The sequence below is a fragment of the Hibiscus syriacus genome, unplaced genomic scaffold (assembly GCF_006381635.1).
Source record: "Hibiscus syriacus cultivar Baekdansim isolate YM2019G1 unplaced genomic scaffold, ASM638163v2 tig00113004_pilon, whole genome shotgun sequence".
Taxonomy (NCBI): Eukaryota; Viridiplantae; Streptophyta; class Magnoliopsida; order Malvales; family Malvaceae; genus Hibiscus; species Hibiscus syriacus.
The window spans coordinates 99,116-121,519 of NW_024063436.1; the positions used below are offsets into that span (position 1 = coordinate 99,116).

At 36.0% G+C, this 22,404-nt stretch overlaps 2 protein-coding genes across 3 annotated transcripts; both read right to left on the minus strand.

Moving 5' to 3' along the window:
* Positions 1–6,506: 6,506 nt before the first annotated feature.
* On the minus strand, positions 6,507–6,935 carry LOC120185213. The gene has a single exon (XM_039189504.1). It carries the CDS (start codon positions 6,933–6,935, stop codon positions 6,507–6,509), a length of 429 nt encoding a protein of 142 aa, XP_039045435.1.
* Positions 6,936–11,797: 4,862 nt separating this feature from the next.
* On the minus strand, positions 11,798–21,815 carry LOC120185203 (single-stranded DNA-binding protein WHY1, chloroplastic-like). 2 transcript variants are annotated; one of them, XM_039189493.1, is made up of 7 exons: positions 21,516–21,815; positions 21,342–21,439; positions 21,138–21,230; positions 20,747–20,841; positions 12,875–12,948; positions 12,426–12,514; positions 11,798–12,070 (listed from the first exon to the last, which is right to left on the minus strand). In XM_039189493.1, the coding sequence occupies exons 1-7, from the start codon at positions 21,766–21,768 to the stop codon at positions 11,951–11,953; spliced, it is 822 nt and encodes a 273-aa protein (XP_039045424.1). In that variant the 5' UTR covers positions 21,769–21,815; the 3' UTR covers positions 11,798–11,950. The 2 variants fall into 2 exon arrangements, with proteins under 2 accessions (XP_039045424.1, XP_039045425.1); XM_039189494.1 differs by having other exon boundaries at positions 21,342–21,436; positions 21,516–21,814.
* Positions 21,816–22,404: the final 589 nt, after the last annotated feature.

A 22,404-nucleotide genomic window follows, 5' to 3' on the forward strand; every position in this document is an offset into this window, starting at 1 on the left:
ATTTAATTGATGAATATATTGAATCTAATTTTTCTTATGATGTTTTTAAGGATCCTGAACTTTTCCACGAAGATAAAGAAAGGGAGTTTGAAAATATTAATTCAATCAATTCTGATTTATCTTTATATTATTCTAAAACTAAAATTTTACCTTCTGTTTTGCAGGCACCTGAGGTAGAATTGAAGCAATTACCGGAGCATTTGAAATATATCTTTTTGGGTGAAAATGAAACTTTACCAATGATCATCTCAAGTAAATTATCCAAAGGAGAAGAGGAAGCTTTGGTAGCGATATTGCGCTCTCACAAAGAAGCCATAGGATGAACCATTGCCGACATTAAAGGATTAAGTCCCTCGACTTGCATGCATAAGATCAAAGTCGAAGAAGGAGCAAAGCCATCACGTGAAGGACAACGTCGATTAAATCCACTGATGATGGAAGTAGTAAAGAAAGAAATTTAGAAACTCCTTGACGCTGACGTAATCTATCCAATTTCGGATAGTAATTGGGTAAGTCTGATTCATATGGTTCCCAAGAAAACGGGAGTCACAGTGGTCGAAAATTAAGAAGGGGAGTTAGTGCCAACAAGAGTTCAAAATAGATAGCGAGTTTGTATTGATTACAGGAAGTTGAACTCTCTTACTCGAAAAGATCATTTTCCTCTTCCTTTTATAAATCAAATGATTGAAAGATTAGCTGGGAAAACTCATTATTGTTGTCTTGATGGTTTTTTAGGTTTTTTCCAAATCCCAGTGGCACCAGAGGATCAAGAAAAAATGACTTTTACTTGTCCTTTCGGTACATTTGCATATAGACGAATTCCCTTTGGTCTTTGTAACGCACCAGCCACCTTCCAAAGATGCATACTAAGTATATTTTCCAACTATGTGGAGAAGAGCATCGAAGTCTTTATGGATAACTTCACGGTTTATGGTAACTCTTTTAATTAATGTCTTGATAATTTAACTAATGTGCTTAAAAGATGCTTAGAATATAACCTTGTTTTGAATTATGAAAAATGTTATTTTATGGCTGATAAAGGGTTAATTTTAGGCCATATTGTTTCCTTAAAAGGGATTGCGGTTGATAAAGCTAAAACAGATGTTATACGCTCACTTCCTTATCCCACAACTGTGAGGGAAATTCGTTCTTTCCTTGGCCATGCAGGATTTTACCGCAGGTTTATTAAAGACTTTTCGAAGATAACACAACCTTTATGCAATCTACTTCAAAAGGATCAAGACTTTGACTTTAATTCAAAATGCAAAGAGTCTTTCGATTCATTAAAGGAAAAACTTATTTCAGCTCTAATTGTTCAGCCGCTAGATTGGAATCATCCCTTTGAACTTATGTGTGATGCATCGGACACTAGCGTTGGAGTCATTCTCGACCAAAAAATAGGGAAAGAGCCACATGTCATAGTCTACGTGTCCCGAACTTTGGACTCGGCACAGAAAAATTATTCGACAACGGAAAAAGAACTTTTTGCTATAATTTTTGCTTTAGAAAAATTTAGATCCTATTTGTTTGGTACTAAAATTACTGTTTTTTCTGATCATGCAACTATAAGGTATTTGATGAGCAAAAATGAAGCAAAACCAAGGCTTATCCGGTGGATCCTGTTTTTACAGGAATTTAACTTGGAAATTAAAGACAAAAAGGGATGTGAAAATCTGGTAGCAGATCACTTGAGTCGAATTCCCCTTTCCACATCCGAACCACCACTTAGAGAAGAATTTCCTAAAGAAAAACTGATGGTGGCGCAAAGCATAACTCCATGGTTTGCAGACATGGTTAAATATTTGGCCACAAGTAAGTTACTATTAGATTTGACAAGAGCTGAAATCAATCGAATTAAGCGAGAATCCCGATACTATATTTGGGACGATCTTTATCTATGGAAGCACTGCTCGGATCAGGTAATTCGACGATGTATTGCCGAAAGTGAGGTAAACTCAATTTTACAATTTTGTCATTCTTACTCTTGCGGTGGTCATTTTGGACCAAAACGTACAACTCATAAAATTCTTGAATGTGGTTTCTATTGGCCTAGCATCTTTCAGGATTCTTATCTATTTTGGAAAACTAGTGAAAGATGTCAACGTACAGGTAATTTAAGCCGTAGGAATGAAATGCCACTTAATTCTATACAAGTTTGTGAAATTTTTGATGTTTGGGGAATCGACTATATGAGTCCTTTTACTTCGTCATTTGGAAATACTTATATTATTTTAGTTGTGGATTATGTTTCTAAATGGGTGGAAGTTAAAGTCACTCGGAATAATGATACTAAAACTATAGTTAATTTTTTGAAAAATATTTTTTCCAGGTTTGGCACACCACGGGCTATAATAAGCGACAGATGAACACATTTCATCAACCGAGTAATCGATTCACTAATGAAGAAATTTGGAATAACTCAAAGAATTGCTACCGCTTACCATCCACAAAGAAATGGACAGGCAGAAGTATCAAATCGAGAAATTAAAACAATTCTTGAGAAAATTGTTAAACCGAACCAAAAGGATTGGAGTTTAAAATTAATTGATGCACTTTGGGCATATCGAACTGCTTATAATGGTCTCATTGGGATGTCACTATACTGGCTTGTTTTCGATAAACCATGCCATTTACCGGTCGAGTTAGAACATCGGGCTTATTGTGCCGTTAAACAATGTAACATGGACATTGATGCAATTGGTGAAGCTCGGAAATTACACATTCAAGAACTTGAGGAAATCCGAAGAAATGCCTATGATAATGCTCGGATATTTAAAGAAAAAACAAAAGAATTTCACGATAGTAGAATTTCTTTTAAAACTTTTTTTGTCGGTCAAAAGATTTTATTATTTAACTTCAAATTTAAACTTTTTGCAGGAAAACTCAAATCAAAATGGCTCAGACCATTTACAGTTACTCAAGTATTTCTTCACGGTGCTGTTGAAATTGTAGATAACTCAGGAGCACGATTTAAAGTTAATGGTCAAAGATTGAAGTCATATTATGAAAATGCTCCAGTTGATCTAATTGAAGAAATCAATTTAGAGGAACCCACGCTTTGAAAAATCAGGTCGTCGAACTAACGACGTTAAACAAAAGCGCTTGATGGGGGACAACCCATTTCGTTATATTTTTGTTTTTATTTTTTTTATTTTTGTTTTATTTTTTAGCGAACTTTATTTCATCCTATTTATTTTATTTTGATTAATTTTATTTTTTCTGAAAAGATCTGAATTCCGATCGAATATTTAACGAAAAAACAATGCAGAAAAATTGATTTGGTTCGAACTGTGCAGAAAAATTCGAACAGAACAGTGCAGAAAAAACTGATTTGGGTCGAACAGTGCAGAAAAATACACAGCAAATTCAAACAATGCAGTGCAGAAAAAAAAAACAGATTTGGTTTGAATTGTGCAGAAAAGTTCGAATAGAACAGTGCATCATCGGACAGTCTACTCTACAACAGCTCGTCTCGACGTGGCCGTGATCGCCACTAGATTGGAGAGTATTCTTTTTTTTTCCTCTCTTTGTTTTTTAAATTTGATATACGTTTTGAGACAAAACGGAATAAGTGAGGGGGGAAGGATAAGCATGTGTCAATTTTTTCTTGACTTGTTTAATCGTTTGAAATTGAGTTATTCTGATGTTGATATATTGTAATCGTTGGTTGCTAGTCTTGAATTTCGCTTTATACTCTTGCTTCCTTTCGGATTATGACCATGTTTTTTATCGAAATTAATTTGCATGATTGGTGATTGATATAGCTAGTGAATTTTTTGTTGAGTATTGATATTTCATGCTTTTGTCAATAGAGATGAACTTGACTCAATGCATATAAACTTTTCTTGTGAGATTTGAGCCTAACGAGCATACATTTTCTTTCTTGCTCATTGTTTGACTTGTGTGAGCCGAACTAATTAGGATATTCTAGAACTTGTAATCACAATACATATCGAGACTACATGTTGAACGTAATGTTTTAATGTGATAGGGGCACCTAGGATAAACCCACTTTTCCCAAAAAACCTACCCATTTATATATCTACTAGTGAACCATATTTGAGTCTATTTCCCTTTCTTTGTTTTTACACCTCATAATTAAACCCGAAGCCTTTTTTTTTCTCTTTTCACACCCTTACCGAGACTTGAGATCTTGTATCATTGTTGTTCCAGAAAAAAATTCAATCTTTATAAAAAAACAAGTTGTTCACTGTATCGAACAAAAAAAAAGACCCTTTGTTCGAAAAAAAGGAAAGAAAAAAATCGATTGCTTCAATTGTCTTTCATCTATTCTTTTTTCTTGTTTTGTTCTTTATTGCGCTTCATGTTAATTCGTGGATTGTTCTTAATTATTTTGATCTCTTGTTTCGGTATTTTAAATCTTTCTTTTCGGCCTTTCCTTACCCTAACCTAAGCCCCGTTACACCTTATTTAAAGACCCCTTTATTATTGCATTATGTTCATTTTTCGTGGTGGAGACTTGGTTGGATTCCAAGCCTATGGTAATATTTTGGTTAGTTTCAGTTTGAGCGGTTCCATTTACCCCAAACACTTTGAGCGGATATGTGTGAATCTTTGTGAGGTATTGAGTCATGTTTCATTGAAGTTGGCAATTAATTGAGATATCTTGCCTACTTTAAATTTTCTTGGTTATGTCTTTTCTTGATTGTAACTTGAATTCGACAAATGTCATGGACTTAATTCGATTGGAAGTTTGAGGAATAAATTGAAATTGAAGATGACAACTTATGATTTTGATATGCTAATTGAAGAATGCTTGAGGACAAGTATTGAATAAGTGAGGGGGAATTTGATAAGTGCTTAATTTAGTTAATATTTTACTTTTAAATTACTCTTTAATCATTGATTTTTGTGGCTTATTTGTTCATTTTAATTCATTTTCTATACAGGACGTAAGATTATGGAAATTGCACAAAAAGGACATAATTCTGCAGATTTTTTATTTTCGGAATCAAAGCTGGCTCGAATTTGGATTTGGATTAAACTCAAATTTAGGATAATATTTTAAACATTATATTTTATCTTTGTATTTTAGTTTAAATAGGTTTTTAGTATTTTAATTAAGTTTTAAGATATTATTTTTATATTTTATCTTTATCTTTGTATTTTAGTTTAAATAGGTTTTAGTATTTTAATTAAGATTTATTTTATATTATATTATTTTTAGGTATTTTAGTTTAAATAGTTTTAAGTGTTTTAATTAGGATTTAATATGTTTTAGCTTGTTTTTAGGATTTTGAAGGCTATAAATACCCTCTAAGGGTGAGCCTAGAAGCATCTCTCTCATTTGAGAATAAAATCTTCTTTTTATCTCTAGCTTTCTCTCTATTTTTCGCATACTTTTCTATTATGCTAAGTATGATTTTGGTTATGCTTAGCTAATTTTCTTTCAAGCCGAAGACTAAAGCGAAGACTTAATTCCAAACGTGAGAATTGCAAGGTACTTAAATCGCTTCGGATTTTCTCCCTGTTTTCTGAAGCTTACTTTTCAAATCAAAACTATTTCGACATTGGTTCGGATATTGTTATGGTTAATGTTTGAAGAAGGATTTTCTTATTGAATCATATTCAACTTCCCGAGAACACACTTAGCAAAATTGTTTGCTAAGAGGAAACTGAGATCGGAATCGGTTGTTGTTGAAACGACACAATCCGAGTTGGAAGCGAATAATTGTTCTTGTAAGCTTACGTGAATCTTGAAGTAAAATTTGTTTCGATGATCCGAGGAATTTGAGGTTGTTTTCACAATAAGTTTCTCTTTATCTTAATCTCTTTAATTTGTTTATTTAATTATTTTTCTTTTATTTAATTCTTAATTTTTATTTTAACCACAACTTTAAAAAAAATTCCCTTTTATATTTATTACTATTAATATTTATTATTATATTATTTTTTTATTTATTTATTTTTAATATATCTTTTCAACTTCATCTGGAATTCTATCTTTTTTCTAAAATCAAGAAAGAGTTTTATTAAATCAGAAACACCACAGTCCCTGTGGATCGACCCTGCTTCTCTATACTACATTTTCATTTTTATTTATTAAGAAGCCAGTAATTATTTTGATAGCAAAACGACGGTTATCAGGAATCTTGCTGTTAAACAATAACAATGTCGAGTCAAGATTGTACTTGCTGCAAATCATCTTCCTCCAAACGGACTTCTTATCATTAGCAAACCTCAAAGACCATTTTCCTAAGAGAGCTCTATTAAAAACATTTAGGTCCAACACACCCACTCCACCCTCATTTTTGGATTTACACACTGTGGACCAAATAACCCAATGAATCTTATTGTTCTCTATTCATCATCCCCATGAAAAAAATTTCATAATGGAATTAAGTTTATTTATTAATCGAAGAAGGAATCTTAAATAGGGACAAGTAATAAGTTGGAAGCGAGCATAATACCGTCTTTAACAAGACCAATCTCCTTGCCAAAGAAAGTGTTGTTGCCTTTCAACCGACAAGCTTCTTGTAAAATTTCTAGATAATCGAATCCCATAGGGATGAAGAATTTCTGTTTGCACCAAGAGGCAACCCAAGGTAATCAGAAGGAAGACTTCCAACTGAGTAACCAATAGCTCTCACCCACTCCTTTACCTCATTTTCGCTAGTGTTTATACCAAATAATCTACTTTTATTGAGGTTCAGTTGAAGACCAGTCATGACTTCAAAAACTCTTAAAACCCTCTTAACATTTAATATCTGCATCTTCGAGGCATCATAGAAAATGATAAGATCATATGTAAATTGCAGATGAGACAAGTTAAAAGAACCCTTATTTCTACCTATCACCAAACCATATAACAAACCCGAAGAAAGCGACTTAAGAAGCAATAAATTGAGAAGTTCTCCAATTAAGTTAAACAACAGAAGGGATAGAGAGCAGCATTGTGTAAGACCCTTTGCCATTGGAAATTCCTCAGAAGGAACCCCATTAACCAAAATTGATATCGAGGCGATTGTAACTCATTTTCTTATCCAACTACACCATTTGGTTCCGAAACCCATCTTCTTTGTCACTTTGAACAAAATTGGCCAATCCACCGTGTCATAGGCCTTTTTGAAATCCACCTTGAACACACAACCCTTTAGTCTTTTTTTCCTCCAAAACTCAATTCCCTCATTAGCAATAAAAGAGCAATCCAGGATTTGTCGACCAGGAATGAAAGAAAATTGTGAAGAACTGATGATATCATTAATGCAACATCTCAATCTCCTCGAAAGAATCTTATACATCCCTCATACTAAGCTGATAGGTCTGTAATCTTCTAAGCCACCAATGTTGGAACCCTCGGGATGAGAGTTATGAAAGTATGATTAATTCCATGTTCCCATTCTTTTCCAGGTAAAAGTTGTGGAAGAATTTTAGAATATATTCTTCTAGGAAGGACCAAAACCTTTTGAAAACCCCCATATTTAATTCATCAGGCCCGAGAGCTTTACTGCTATCACACGAATTCAAAGCCCTCAAATTTTTTTCTCTGAAAACTTATTTTCTAAAAATAGTCGTTGCTCCAAGGAAATTCTAGAAAAATTCAGCTTTAAATCTTCCACTTCCAAGGTTGAACGAAAATTATAAACTTCGAAAAAGTAGTCCCAAAAACTTGCCTTGATGAGATTCGGATCTTTGATGATCTCACCTTTAATGTTAAAAGCAAACAAGGAATTTGTCCTCTTCCTAATGGAAGCACATGTATAGAAAATCATGAATTGCGGTCACCGTCTTTCACCCATTTCGCCCTAGAATTCCGGTACCAAATATGCTCCTCGATTTTATAAAGCCTTCATAATTCAACCCTCAAAGAAATTAAATATGTTGCATTTTTGCTTCCCCTCGAATCTTGCCGTTGCTAAAAATCCTCCTCTAACTCATGAATTTTGCTTTCTAAGTCCAGAATCAAGGCACCTGTAAACTTATATCTTTTTCCAGCCCAATTTTTAATAGCAATTTTCGTACTTTTTAGAATGCTCAAAATTCCAACTCTTTTCTGATTTTTCTTGCAATCTTTAATAGATTAATCGACCAGCTCCTCAAAACCATCCTCATTCATCAAATAGTTGTAAAGTTTAAAAGGTTTCTTGCCCCAATTTACTCCACCATTCTCAAGGATAATTGCATTATGATCAAAGACAGACTTAGGAAGTAAAGATTGAGTGATTTCAGGAAATGCTGTCAAGAAATTAACATCTACAAAGAACCTGTCCAGTCTAACAAAAGTAGGAAATTCCCGATTATTACACCATGTAAACCTTCCTCCAGATAAAGGTAGATCAATTAGGCCAGCTTGTTAGATAAAATGTCTAAAAATCTCCATAGAGTTTCTGTTTTGAGCTCTACATTTCTTTTCTTCTTCTGATAAGTAGACATTGAAATCCCCTCCCACATATAAAGGTAAATTGTAACAATTAAGAAACATACATAGTTCCTAAAAAAAACTAGCTTTCTCATCCTCCACTGAAGGCCCATAAACATTATTGAATCCACACCTAAATTGATTAGTTTGAAATTTCCCAAAAATAACAATGTATCTTCTGCTGATATGTTGATCTTCCACTTAGAAAATGTTGTCATTCCAGCAGCTTAAAATACCTCCTGAAGAGCCTACAGCTGGCGATTCAATAAACCCTTGAATGTTGTTCAACCCACTTCTTCTAAAGAATGACCTTGGTAACTTCTCAACTTTGGTTTTTTGCAGAAATATAAATGATGGATTGTTCTTAGAAACCATTTTTTGAACAACACGTTGTCAACATAATAAATAATCAAGAACCTAATCTCCCCCAAAAATTAAACACCTCACTTAGCTGAACTCATGCATTTCTCCAAATTTATAATTTTTTCCCGAAATGCTTTCTTCCCCCCTTAAAGGATACTCCTAATAGCTTACTTATTTCCCAAGTAGCCAAAGCTTCCTCCAACAGTACCGAAAATGCAGATGTGGATACTGTAGAAGTGTTAACTTGATCTAAGGCATCCCTTATCAAAAATCTTTTAACTCTTCTGCTGATTTTTTTTTGGAGCCGGAACTGTCACCTTCCGAAAACCACCCTTCGTCCTCACTATCAAGACTTCAGTTCTCTATTTGTTTCTTAAAAAAATTCCATGCAACCTTCCCTACTCATCTCTATCTCCGGGTTTACAGGTTGAACCGGATATAATACTAATGCCCTTTCCCTCTGTCTGCCTATATCCCCCTCTATTTCAGAAATTAAATTTTTCTCATTTCTAAACTAGAATTTTCTCTCCCTAAACCTTTTATAAACCCTTTTATAGCTGCCTATCCTTTTCCTCTCAATCAGGGAACTCTTCATGGATAATCTTCTTGTTGAACAGTATTATGATCTTCCCCTTGAAACAATCTTAGTAAAATCTGCAGCAGACCCAACTAACTTTAAATTTGCTTTTGGAGCCACTAATCCCACCCCTGCTTGAAAACAACTATTAGATTTCCCACAGTTAACTTTATCCTCTTTATTGCAAGACAAAACTAAATTTTGTTTCTGACCCATTTGCCCAAACCCATTTAACTTGATTCCTGAACCAGAAGGAATAATCTTTAGGATTGGAGAATCAGGCTCACTATTATCCTCTGATTGTGCCTGCGACCCAATAACAAATTCTTTTGAATTCCTAATGCCCAGACCCGCATACTCCCCAACTTTGTTTCTCCCAAAACTAAAAAAACCTGACACCCCGCTATTAATGCATTTCTCATCCCTGCTTGACATTGGAAACTGTTGACCCCGACCAACTCCAAAAAATCTAGAAGAAACACTTTGATTAATCCACGTGTCGAATATTTTGCGTGCATCTTCTTCTGACCGATCTGAACCTTCCTCGTCAGCTATCTTTCGACTGACAGCTACCTCCTCCGACAGCACTTCTCCAATGTCTCTTTGATCGGAAACATTCGCTGGCGTTTTGCTTAGAAAAAAGTTGAAGTAATAGACGCTGAACCCAACTTAATTCTTACTTTGAAAGACATTCCGTACGACCCTATAGTGACCACCTCCGGAACATTGAACGGGCTCGCTACCCTGATCAGAAATCTCACCGTCGAGAGGTCTTCCCTATTTTTTATAGAATCCTGAATGCCTTCCACCGTCCCCCACCTCCCAACTAATCGTTCCAAAAAAAAATCATGCCAACATAAAAGAGGTACACCGTATAATTCTACCAGGCAGTAAGCCATTGGTACCCCAACTTCATTCAGCAAAGGTGCCAACCGATCGAACCAAAAGTATAACTTCTCACTCTTCTTCGTCCATGCCTCCATCATCTCATCAGTCGATTTGAAGGTGAGTACACAAGAATTCCAAACGTACCCCCACCTAGCAATTTGAACTTCGTAGCCTTCATTAGCCAAAGCTTTCTTAACCAACTCCAGCTCGAAAGAGTGTTTGACAATTCCCGTTAGTGAACTTTTAACCCATCTTGAGCTTTCGGACGGGATATGCATCTCCCAAATATTCTTCTTTCCTTTCACCCTGTTTAGACTGTCGTTCCTAATCTCCCTGAATTCGTAAACACTCCTCTACCTTCTGTTCGTCAACAAAGCATCCTTATATGATATCTCATCTCTTAAACTCCTGTTAAAATCATCTTTCTCATTTAGCTTTGAAGTTACTTCTATATTATGCCTTGAAACATTAGTCAGTGAACGTTTTGTCCCCACTATCCTTGATCGAGCTTCCTGATATCTTGCAACTCCAACTGATACTTTCCTCCCATCTATCCACGACCCGTTGACGTTTTGTATTGCCTTCCTCAAACCTGCCTCATTGCCAAACTACACAAAAGCGAATGTGGAGGATTTGTATTTTTTGTTTTATTAGGAATGAAAACTCTCACTACAGGACCCTGGAAGAGAAACAATTCACTTAACGCTCGTCTTGAAACTCTCTTACTTAGATTATCGACGAAAGATCTCCAATATTCGTCGGAGGACGACTTATCTTTCAACTTTTCTCTCTCTACGTCTCTTTCTCTCTCACTCATCTTTTCTATCTAGGTTGAACTTTCTATTCTTTTTTATTCATTGTAATACCTAATCTAAATCTTGACTTGTTTATTTCAGGGTATGAAAGACGTTGCAGATATTTTATCCGGAAGTAAGAAGGATTCAAGAAGAGATGGTATTGATAATTTAGATGAAGAGCCGAGAAGCCCGCAGAGGTTTGATTCATAATTTTTTGAAACCTTTACCGTATGCTCGAATAAATAAGGGAAAGGAGAAGTGAGCATCTTCCCCTTGTTCGAATAACATTTTTATTATTTAAGCAAGGGAAAGTAAAAGGAGTTCAATATCCCTTGGTTTCCCTTGAAACGCACTATTTCTTTTTTACCTCAATTTGGAGGAAAGCTAGGAAAAGAAAAAAGAAAATTTAAGATGTAAAATATATATTTTAATCATTTTAATATAATTATTTTATAAAACGGATATAATTGGGAAAACTTACAAATTTCAATTATCCAACAAAATACAAATATATCTTAAATACATGAAAATATTATATTACACTTTTTTAAAAATCAACACATAAATACTAAAATTATTGAAAATTTATTTTTATAAAAATAAAATCTTAATATATTAATATATTATATTTTCGAATTATTTACAATTTTTTTTGACTCGAGTATCAAATAGTTCGTTTCGACTTGTTAAAAACTTAATCGAGCTTGAATCAAGTCAATTATTGTCTAGTATTTATCAGGTTTTGACCGAATTAAACTTGAGTAGTTCACAACCTATTTACAACCCTATTTGCGACGCAACAAAATTTGAGAAATAAATTAACAATCATTCGAAACAAACTTGAATCGCTATCAAGAGTCTAAAGCACAATCCAACAACAATTTTATAACATTCTGGAAAAACACTAGGTAAACTAGAAAGGTCGTCCTCTGACAAAATTTTGAACTATCTGCTCCATTCGTAGTCTCCTCCATATCTAGGATTGGCATTATTCACACGGCTTGCCTCATCCGGTTTTGTTGAATTCGCAAAGGCATGCCATCCTAAAAGATACGGCAAAATAAACTGCAGAGGAAAGAAAAGGGTTGTTCAAAGCAAGTTAGAAAACAATCATGATACTAATGGACTCGTGTTCAATGGTCTTTCACTTGTAAAAGAAATATTAAGGGGAAAGCAAAGTTTGGGGTGTGGGATGCCATTTCCAAACACTTATTCAAACATGTCATCCCTTTGGAATTTATGTATGCTGCTATGCAAGTAGTATTTGTTGAACAAAATTTGCCCGAGATAAATAAGATTTGATCCAAGATGGCATTGATCCTCTGCCATACATCTTATGACTTAAAAGCATGTCATGATACATCTTAACACCACAGATAAAAAGTCTATAAAGGTGAAAATAGAGAGAGATGCATCATACGCTGAATGCTGATTTCAGGACAGTGAACTCTGCTAGGGTGATAGGAATATAAATGCTTTCGTCCATGTTTACAAGTTTGTTTTGAACACCTTCAACAAAAGCCATTAGAAATGTTAGGCCTCAATCTGTCACAGATTGATTATAATCACAAAGAGCATGATATGAAAAAAGAGAAAAAAAAGGTGGTGTTGTTCACAATATAAGTTGATCTTTCCCATTCCATTAGTTCTGATTAGAAGATATATCAAAGTTGGTTTCATTTAACAACAGCAGCATGGGAGCAAATTCCTCTAGCACATTTTTGACATTTGACAATGAGAAAACTCTATACCAAACAATGAAACATATCCTAAGGCTAGAGTGACATCAAACTTACAACTGAAAAGGATCTAAGTGATGTATTAATGAACTTTAATTTCTGGAAAGGATTCAAGGGAAATGAGCATTACCAAGGTTGAAAAAATGACCAGACCCATCAGGAAGTGGCTCCACCTTCAAGACCTTCCTAACCTTCCCTTCATCACTGAAAAATAATACAATGCCATTATAATACATCTTAACTACGAGCAAACGTGCCTTTTCTGCAACATTTACACATGAAAGCCCACTACAAAATATATTTCACTATAAAAATAATTTAAACTAAACTTGCCATAAAAGATCAGCGCCTTTAGCAGCTAGTGGAGAGTCAAATGATGATTTACCTCTAATTTCACTTATTGAACCCCGAAAAAGATATTTTGGATATTTTTTTAAGCAAAAAAAAATGGTAAGTGAAAAGTCAGTTCAAGGTTCTCTCCCTACTGGAGCCCCTTGGTCTGCTTTTGTCGATAATCTTTTTTGATAAAAGTTGGAGGTCTCATTAAAAACTCCCCTCGTATTCGTCCACATACTAAGAAGTATGTTAACGAACATTGGAAGGAAGAAAAAAATACCTCATAGTTTATTGAATAGAACATCAAATACATATGAAAACACGGAATACCCTCATACGGAGATATACACCATTACAAAAAAAGAATCACCTAAAACTATCACATCCTCAACCACAAAACCCCAGAGACAATCATCCTATTTCTAAGTTACACCTCCAGCAACAGGAAAAAAAACAACGCAAAAGGACATAATAGAAAAGAAAACCAACACCTGTAACCATTAAAACTAAATCAACCGCCTCTGAATAGAACTCCACTAAGTGGAGCATCAATTAATCTGAGTAAAAGAGTTAGTAGGAGTGCTTTGTGGGAATGTTTCAAGCTCCATGGCAAGGTTGTTAAGGTGTTTATTCCCATGGTCAACAAGAGACCGAAGTACATGGATTCAACGTTTGCATTTGTTCACTTCGAGAGTCGGGAGGATCTTTTGCAAGCAGTAGCAAAGGTAGATAATGCGATGATTGATGGGAGGAGATTTTCGGTGAGGTGGCGAAGTATCAGAAATCAACAAGTAGGAAGAATCAGATTGGTTCAGACGATGAAGGGGATACGAAGTGGGTGGCGATTCAAATAGAGCTTTGGAGGAAAAGGCATGGTGTTCAATAAGTTTAATGATGGGAGCTCTTATTGTGATAAACTGATGGGAAACAAGAGATTACCAGTAGGGGCATTTAACAGGTTGACGAGTGGAGTAGTCTCTAAGGATCCCTACTATGTTTTCATCTCGGTGGAGGAAAGGTGCAGGTTAAAGAGGTTGTTGACTAGCATTCATAAACAATCGTATGATGTGGAACTAATTCAAAGAGCTCTGCACAATGAAGGTATACATGCAAAAGTGGTGAGATGGGGTACGCCAGGAACTCATGTCTAGTTACTTTTCAGTCGGAAGAAGAAAAAATGAAAGCTCTGAAAGGAAAAGCTTTGGAGTTAAATTTTTGTTTCAACTGGTTGAGGCCAGTTTCATCGGAAGGGGGTGTTCCTTTGGCATTTTGCGAAGTGTCTTTAATTGGAGTACCTTTGAATTGTTGGAGTGAAGTCTTCTTCTCCAACCTGGCTTCACGGTGGGGAGAGTTAGTGGAGATCAAGAAGGAAACACTGTTGAAGTTGGATTGCAGAGTAGAGCAGATGGTTATTAGGGCGGCTAGTCCGTTTGATTTCCCGGAATCGATTTCCATCAACACTAATGGTAGGTTGTATGTGATAAATATTAAAGTAGAGTTGTCGGTTGATGGATATTCTGAGGTATTGAATGGAGACAGTGAAGGAGAATTTTTTTGATGAATGGGAGGATAGATCACCGGAGAACCAGTGCGACGTTGAGGGGATCTTGAGGGTAGGGAGGGGGAAGTCCAAGAGGCAGGACAGATGTCCAAGGAGAGAGTGGAGACTTCGGATCAAGAACTTTTGACAGGTGGCATGGAGGTTTTCGCTCATGGAGTTAATGAGGCAACTAATTCGAGGCAATTTAAATCGGCGGGAACTGATATAAAGACGCAGGAGAACTGTGTAGTCCCTATGCATCAGAGTTTGTTGGGAATAGATGATGAGAATTATGGGCGGATTAGAGGAATTAATTTTTGGGCCAGACAGACCCAATTCTACTAGGGAAAATACAGTCAATGAGCGGGCTGATCCAGGAACCAGCAAAGGCGGATCTATCCAACTTGGATTTCGTAGGATTCAGGTCCTTGGATTTTCTAAGCAGTAATGGAAACCGAATAAGGGGCTCAGTTGATTCTCGAAATAATAATAATAAATGGGGCGAGGAATCAATTTCCATGTCAAGGTCCTCTTTCCAGAGAATGGGTCCTCAAAATCGTGGTCGCACTATAGAAAGGTGTGTCAATCAGTAGAACCGGGAGCAAATTTTTCAATAGAGTTTATAGTAGGAGCAGGGGAAGAGGAAATTCGAGAGAGGAAAAAAGGATCAATCGAAGACTTCAAGCCATTGTTTGGACAAGGAGGAAGAAGTCCGGGCAAGCTGGGAAGTTAGCAATTTGATGGGTGTAACCTTTCGAGGAGGCAAGAAAGCTTTTATGAAAAAGGTGAATTCTTTGATAGAGGAGAGGAGGAAGGGGGTGGAATCTGATTTCATGTGGTTATTAGGTAATTTTCTTTCTTCTTCCTATGTCAAGTTTAAGTATTTTATTGTAGAATGTGAGGGGTTTGGGGAGAAGAGAAAAGTCTAGGGTTGTGAGAAATATTGTTATAGGGAAGAAATCAGTGTTGATGTTTATCCAAGAATCAAAGGTGGAGAATGTTAATCTTTCCTTACTAAGGAGATTAGGAGGGAATATATTGAGTGGGTATGTGGCATATCCCGCGGTTGAGTCAGCAGGGGAATTGATAAGTCTATAGGATGAAAGCAAAATGGAGGTGAAGGACGAATGTGTTCAGGAGAGGTTTATTGCAGTTAAAGGTAATTTAAGAGAATTGTCTGTTAAATGTTGGTTTATTAATGTGTATGGGCCATCAGTGGATTCGGAGAAAGAATCTTTCTTTGAGGCGTTGTTGTCCTTTGTGTTGCAATTGGATGGTCTCATTTGTTTGGGAGGTAACTCCAATGCATATCTGTCACAAGAAGAGAAAATGAGGAGAGGTCAGAACAGATTCTCGATGAGAATCTTTAATGAGTTTGAGCATAAGGCTAGTTCGAATGATCTCCCTTTGTCGGGTGGTAACTTCACTTGGTGTAACAACAGGGAAATTTTCTACTTTCATTAGATTGGACAATTTTTTGGTAGATTCGAATTTCTTGTCAGTGTTTCCAGTGCTAAATCAGAGTTTGCTCCTGAGATCTTTATCAAACCATAATGCAATTAGTCTGGAAAGTAAAGTTTTGAATTGGGGGCCGAAACCATTTAGATTGTTCAATTATTTGCTAGAGGAGGAATGTTTCAAAGAAAGAATGGTAGAGAAATTTCAGAAAGTAAGGATGGGCGGATTTCCAGTATACTTAAATGTTCTAAAGAGACAATCGAGAAGTTGTCTAAAGCCAGTGTTAGCAAAATGCAAGGATCCATCTCGGAATTAGAAAAATATATACATGATGCATAACTCGACATGCAACAAGGGTCTTCTTCTGTCTCTATGGAGTCTTTGGGTATGGCTAGAATGAAGCTTTGGGATCTATACAAAAAAGAAGAGATGGTTTGGCTGCAAAAATCAAGTGTGAAATGGTGTTTTGAGGTCGATCGTAACACTAGATTTTTCAATTAGTGTGCTGGAAATAGAGGAAGGTGAATGCTATTAATGCGTTGAAAGTGAGTGGTCAGTTAACGACGAATCTTGAAGTTATTAAATCAAATGTAGTAATTTTTTTCAAAGAAGCTTATAATAGGAATCCTACAATTGAGGTAGAGGCATTGGATTTCAATTTCTCCAAGATTTCAAATGAGCAGAATTTGTTTTTGGAAAGATCATTCTCGGAGGAAGAAGTTTGGGATGCAATATCGTTCTTGGATAGTAAGTAATAAGGCTCCGGGGCCAGATGGATTGACAATGAGATTTTTCAAAAAGTTTTGGTCAAACTTAAAAGAGGTCATCTTGAGCTTTCTCAGTGACTTCTATGTGAGAAAAAGATGGGACAAAGGGGTAAATCACTCGTTCATTACCCTTATCCCAAAAAAGATGAGTTCGAAAAGTATTGAGGACTTTAGACCGATTAGCCTAGTGGGAGGGCATTATAAGATTTAGTCAAAGGTGTTATCTAGGAGATTACGGCAATGTATGGATGCAGTTGTTGACTCTTCCCAATTTGCTTTCATTTCGGGAAAGCATATTATGTATTGTTCGTTTATTGCGAACGAGAGGATTGATTGTTGGAGAATGAAAGGCCTTGAAGGAATAGCGTTTAAGGTTGACTTCAAAATAGCATACGACTCAATTTATTGGAATTTATTACTGAAAATCATGGATTGCATGGGGTTTGGACAGAGGTGGAGATCTTGGATGAAAATGTGCTACTGCTTCAATCTCGGTCTTAGTGAATGGTTTTCCTTCGGATGAGTTTTGGATCACGAGGGGTCTTCGACAGGGATGCTTTCTCCTCTCCTTTTTAATTTGGTCGGTGACTTATTGAGTTTGATGTTGTCAAAAGCTGCGAGATTAAGCTTGTTTAGAGGATTTGAGATTGGAAGTCAGGGTAATTCCTTTGAGCTCTCTCACCTCCAATTTGCAAAAGACTTATTAATTTTTTGTAATGCTTCGATCGAGGAACTGAAGAATGTGAGAAGGGTACTTCTAATCTTTGAGATGATATCTGGATTGCAAATTAATTTATCCAAAATTAGGTTATTCGGAATCAACGTGAATGAAGGGGTCATTAGTGAGTGGGCTGCTAGGGTGCATAGTGGGCTCATTCCCAACAGATCATTTGGGGTTACCTCTTGGGACGAAGAAAAATTCAGTATCATTATGGGATCCGATTTTTTTAAAGTTCTACAAGAAATTAGTTGGGTGGAATGCAGCTTCACTGTCTATTACTGGTAGAGTTGTGTTGACAAAATCTGTTCATTGCTCCTTGCCGATATATTTCATGTCAATTTTTAGAATGCTGAGCTGTGTACTGAAGAGGCTTAATTCGATTATGGAAAATTTTCTTGGGGGGGATTCGGTTGCAAAAAGCAAAATTCATTGGGTAAATTGGTCTACCGTTTGCAAGCCTAAGACATTGGGAGGTCTTAGGGTTCCAAATTTATAGCTTATGCACAGAGCGTTATTGGGAAAATGGACGTGGAAATTTGCTGACGAGAAAAACTCTTAGTGAAAAATGATTATTTGTTGCAATAACAAAATTGATCCGAATTAAATGGGGATGGAAAATTTGGCCTCTTACAAAGCATATTGGATACAAAAAGGTGGTGTTAAAAATTGCTATTCGATGATGATTTTGGGGTTTATTTGCAGAGTGACTTTATAATGAAGGTGGGCAATGGAGACAAAATTATGTTCTGGCATGATGCTTAGATGGATAGAGTTCCATTGAAAGAACGGTTTCCTAACTATTCACTCTATCGAATAACAAGGAGGGGAAGATTGTCGATTTCAAGAAATCAAACTCGTCAAGCTGTTTTTGGGACATTTCTATGAGAAGAAATCTTGTCGATTGGGAGATGCTACAATGGAATGAACTTATTTTACTGTTGTATAATTTCAATCTTTCGCTGTTGATTGATGATAGTCTTGTATGTAGGGATGGGCATGGAACCCGAACCCGACGAAGTTCCAACCCGACCCGATCAGGTCGGGGATTTTTTAAAAAAATCGGGTTCAGGTCAAGTTTTTTTAAAGGTGGTGTTCGGGTCGGATTCGGGTTTAGGGTGAAAAAATATCCGACCCGACCGGAAAAAAATTAATTTTACCTTATATATTTAGTAATAATTACAATAATATACCTCTATATATTATTTTTTTTCAATTAAATCACTATTTTTATTGTATAAAAATAATATTTTTTTATTATTTCGGGTCGGGTTCGAATTTTATTTCAAAAAGTCGGGTCAGGTTCGGGCCGGGTGGAGGGTATATGTTATGTGGGTCAGGTCGGATTTCGGGTGGAGGAGTCATTGTTCTCGGGTCGGGTGGACCAAAAATCCGACCCATGCCCATCCCTACTTGAATGGTTAGGAGAAGGTGATGATCGTTTTTCAGTTAAATCTTGCCTTAGAATCCTTCTTGATAACTCGGATGATAGTTTTTTGTGGGAAAGACGTGTGGTTTGGCGTGGCTCCTCCTCGAGTCGAATCTTTTGTCTGGCAGGTGGTGCAGAAGAAGGTAGAAATCAAAGTGGAATTAATTAAATGTGGGGTGCAAGGGATTGAAGACCCATCTTGTCCGCTTTGCGGGTTGGTTCATGAAACTGTTTCTCATCTATTTGTTTCGTATAAAGTGTCATGGGGATTATGGGTAAGCTTTTTGCGTCTTTAGGAGGTTTCTTTTGCAACTCTGGAGTGTCCTGCAACATTGATTTCAGTTTGGTTTGACCTTGTGCATCAATTAAGCGTATGGGGTTCATCCCAGGAGCTGTTTTGTGGTTGATTTGGAAAATGAGGAATGAGATTGTTTTTAACAAGGGGAAACTGGACTTTGCCATGTTATCTTTTCTCACGAGGTATAGAGTGGCAGCATGGTTTACTTCAAAATTTCCAAAATGGATGGTTTCTTTCGATAGCCTAGTGGGGGATCTTGCATTAGCTGATCGTTTTTCGAGTTCTGAAAGGATCCCTTCAAAGTTAGTGAGCTGGTCTTCGCCTATGGACAGATTATGGTTGAAGGTGGCATCGGTGGGTTGCTCAGAGACGAGAAAGATGTGGTTTTGGGATCGTTCTCAGAAAGAGTTGGTTATGGCCCTCCTATTATGGCAGAATTGTTGGCAATGAAGAGAGAGTTGATTCTTTTTTTGTAGTCGGGGATGTCGGCGAATCGAAGGCTTATTTTGGAATCCAATAGTGTTGTGGCAATAAAGAATCATGCTGCCACCACCCCGTTGTTTATGTCCATAGTTAAAGATATCGCCTCGATTGTGGTTAACAAAGGTGTCATTGTTTGACATGTGTTGAGAGCAGTTAACTAGGAAGCGAATGAATTTGCTAAGTTGGGGATAGGCTAAGTGGATGGAATTTGTTTGTTGCATTGAGTTTATTGTAATGGGGTTTGTTGGCATTTTTGGTAATTGTGTTATGTTTGCATTTGGTCTAATGTTTTTAGGATATAGTTTTTGAACAGGGTATGGTCACTGTTGTATCTATGTAGTGATTCATTGTGGTCTATGTAGTGTAATGTAGCTCATTGTTGAGATGGTTGTCTATGGGTATTGGTGGTATTGTATTCTTCTTGTACTTGGTATTTATGCAATAAAATTTTAAGGCACTCTTTTCCTCCTTCCAATGTCCGTTGAGACACTCTTGTTGTTTGACGGTTATGAAGGGGTTTTTTAATGAGATCTTCATATTTATCAAAAAAAAAACTAAACTTGCCATCAATAAGTACAGGAAGTAACTCAATCTTTAAAAGCATAATATTAACAGTTACTTCCACGATTAATAGAAATACTGAATCAGAAGCATTTCTAGGCTTTAACTTACTTAAGGCAATAATGGTCCACAGACAAACATGGTATCTTTCATATAAAAACATTCCTCCCCCTATAGAAGAAAACTTTTCTTATAGGAAAAAATCTATGGCTTGTCTTATGGAATCATTGATCCTCAATAAGCATCTACTTTTGATGTAGCACATGAACATATGAGAAACCGCAAAACCAATATGGGACCGGGGATACAAAATATTTCAGCAGTTGCGAGGAATAGTTCAATTACCAACCTTAGCATTCGATATAGAAAGGAGTTTTGCAGATAGGGGGTGAGGGAAGGGGGAGGATAGTACCTTTTCCCTTTAAAAGGATCATGGAAAAATTCACAAGATTCCTTTGTGCCGAGGCTAATCAGAGTTCCAATTTCTGTGACTGATAACGAGAACACCTGGAAAAGCAAATCATCAATGGTTGCATATCATGTCTCTAGTATGCATTTGTCCTTTACCACAAATATTTGACATTTGATTTATGGTATACATCTGAATGTGGAGACCAAAATCATGAATTTCCAGACATTCAAATCAATAAAGAGTTATAAACAACATTTGGGGGGAAAAAACCTTTGCTCCGTCCTAGTATTTGAACCATGCATTTCTTCGAAGATTGGAAACACCATTACCCAAAATGTCCAAGTTATTTATCAAAAACATTAAACTGAAAGCTAATTTAGCGAAAGATCACCTGCTTCCTGCCCCAATCATATTGTCTAACACCAGCTGCAGGTGCAAACTGTAGCAGTACAAATCCTTCCCTGGATATTTTAAATGCCCCTGACTGTACAAAACAAAGGAACACCATCAAAACATCCACCATTTCCAACTATAACTACAGTTTCAAAAATTTTAAAAATAACCTAAAAAAGATAAAACTTTGAATGAAACATACATCTAAAGGAACAAACTCAGGGGCCTTGGGTTCCACAGTAAGAGCAGCTTTCCCTTTGTAAATCGAATGACCTACGTAATACCTAGGCGGGGATCCTGCTGCGAAATAAAACACTTTAAATATTTGGGGAAAAGCCACTAAAAAAACGCTTTAAACACATTGTTTTCTTAAAACCTGAGGATGGAGGCGGTGAAGTAGACGAAGAGTTATTAAACCTCTGTTTCTGGTCGAAATATTCAGACTGGCCGCATTTGAGAGAAAACTTGGAGGGTTTGGAGGTCAAAGAGAGGGTATTAAATTTAAAGGCATAATTTTGAAGGGATTTGAGAGAAGAGAAAGAAGGAAAAAGCTTGGGGTTGGAGATTGTATTGAATTTTGAAGTTTGGGCAGAGACCGGAGGAGAAGATAAGAATTGAAGTTGCAACATTCTTTACTTTTTTTGGATTTCTTTTTTCATTTTCTCTCTTCCCATCTATGTTAAGATTCCTGAAGCTTATAGATTGATCTTCAGCATATCTCACAAAAAAGCTGGTAAAGCACCAAAGAAGTCCTGCACGAAGTGGAATATTATATTTTGGTCCTTTTACTAAAAAAAACAACATTGTTCGTGTTTAGTAAATTGATCGATCTATCTAAATTTCGATTATTTTCGTACAGGAATAAAATTTGATTTGATATAAAATTTATTTTTTTATTTTAAGTTTTTCTAGTTATTGTTTGATTAGTGTTTTAAATCGATAATATTTGTTTGTCTATTCTTTTATCTTATGGATTTATTGTTGATGATTTGATTATATTATGCTTATTTTCGTGCAAGATCTTATTTTCCAAAATTAGCAGTAAAAATGGAGCATTCTGTATTTTTTTATTATTTGGTCAGGGTTGGAGACATGAGCGACTCTGGGCATGACACAGTCTGACGCGACATTTTCTAAAAGGTCCAGTCAGCAGCAGTTTTCTAAAAGATCTAGCCAGCACCTTCTGGAATGTGGACGAACAGAGATATCTTAGGAGATTTATTTTTAATTTTAAAATTGGAATTTAATTTTTCTTTTAATTTCTA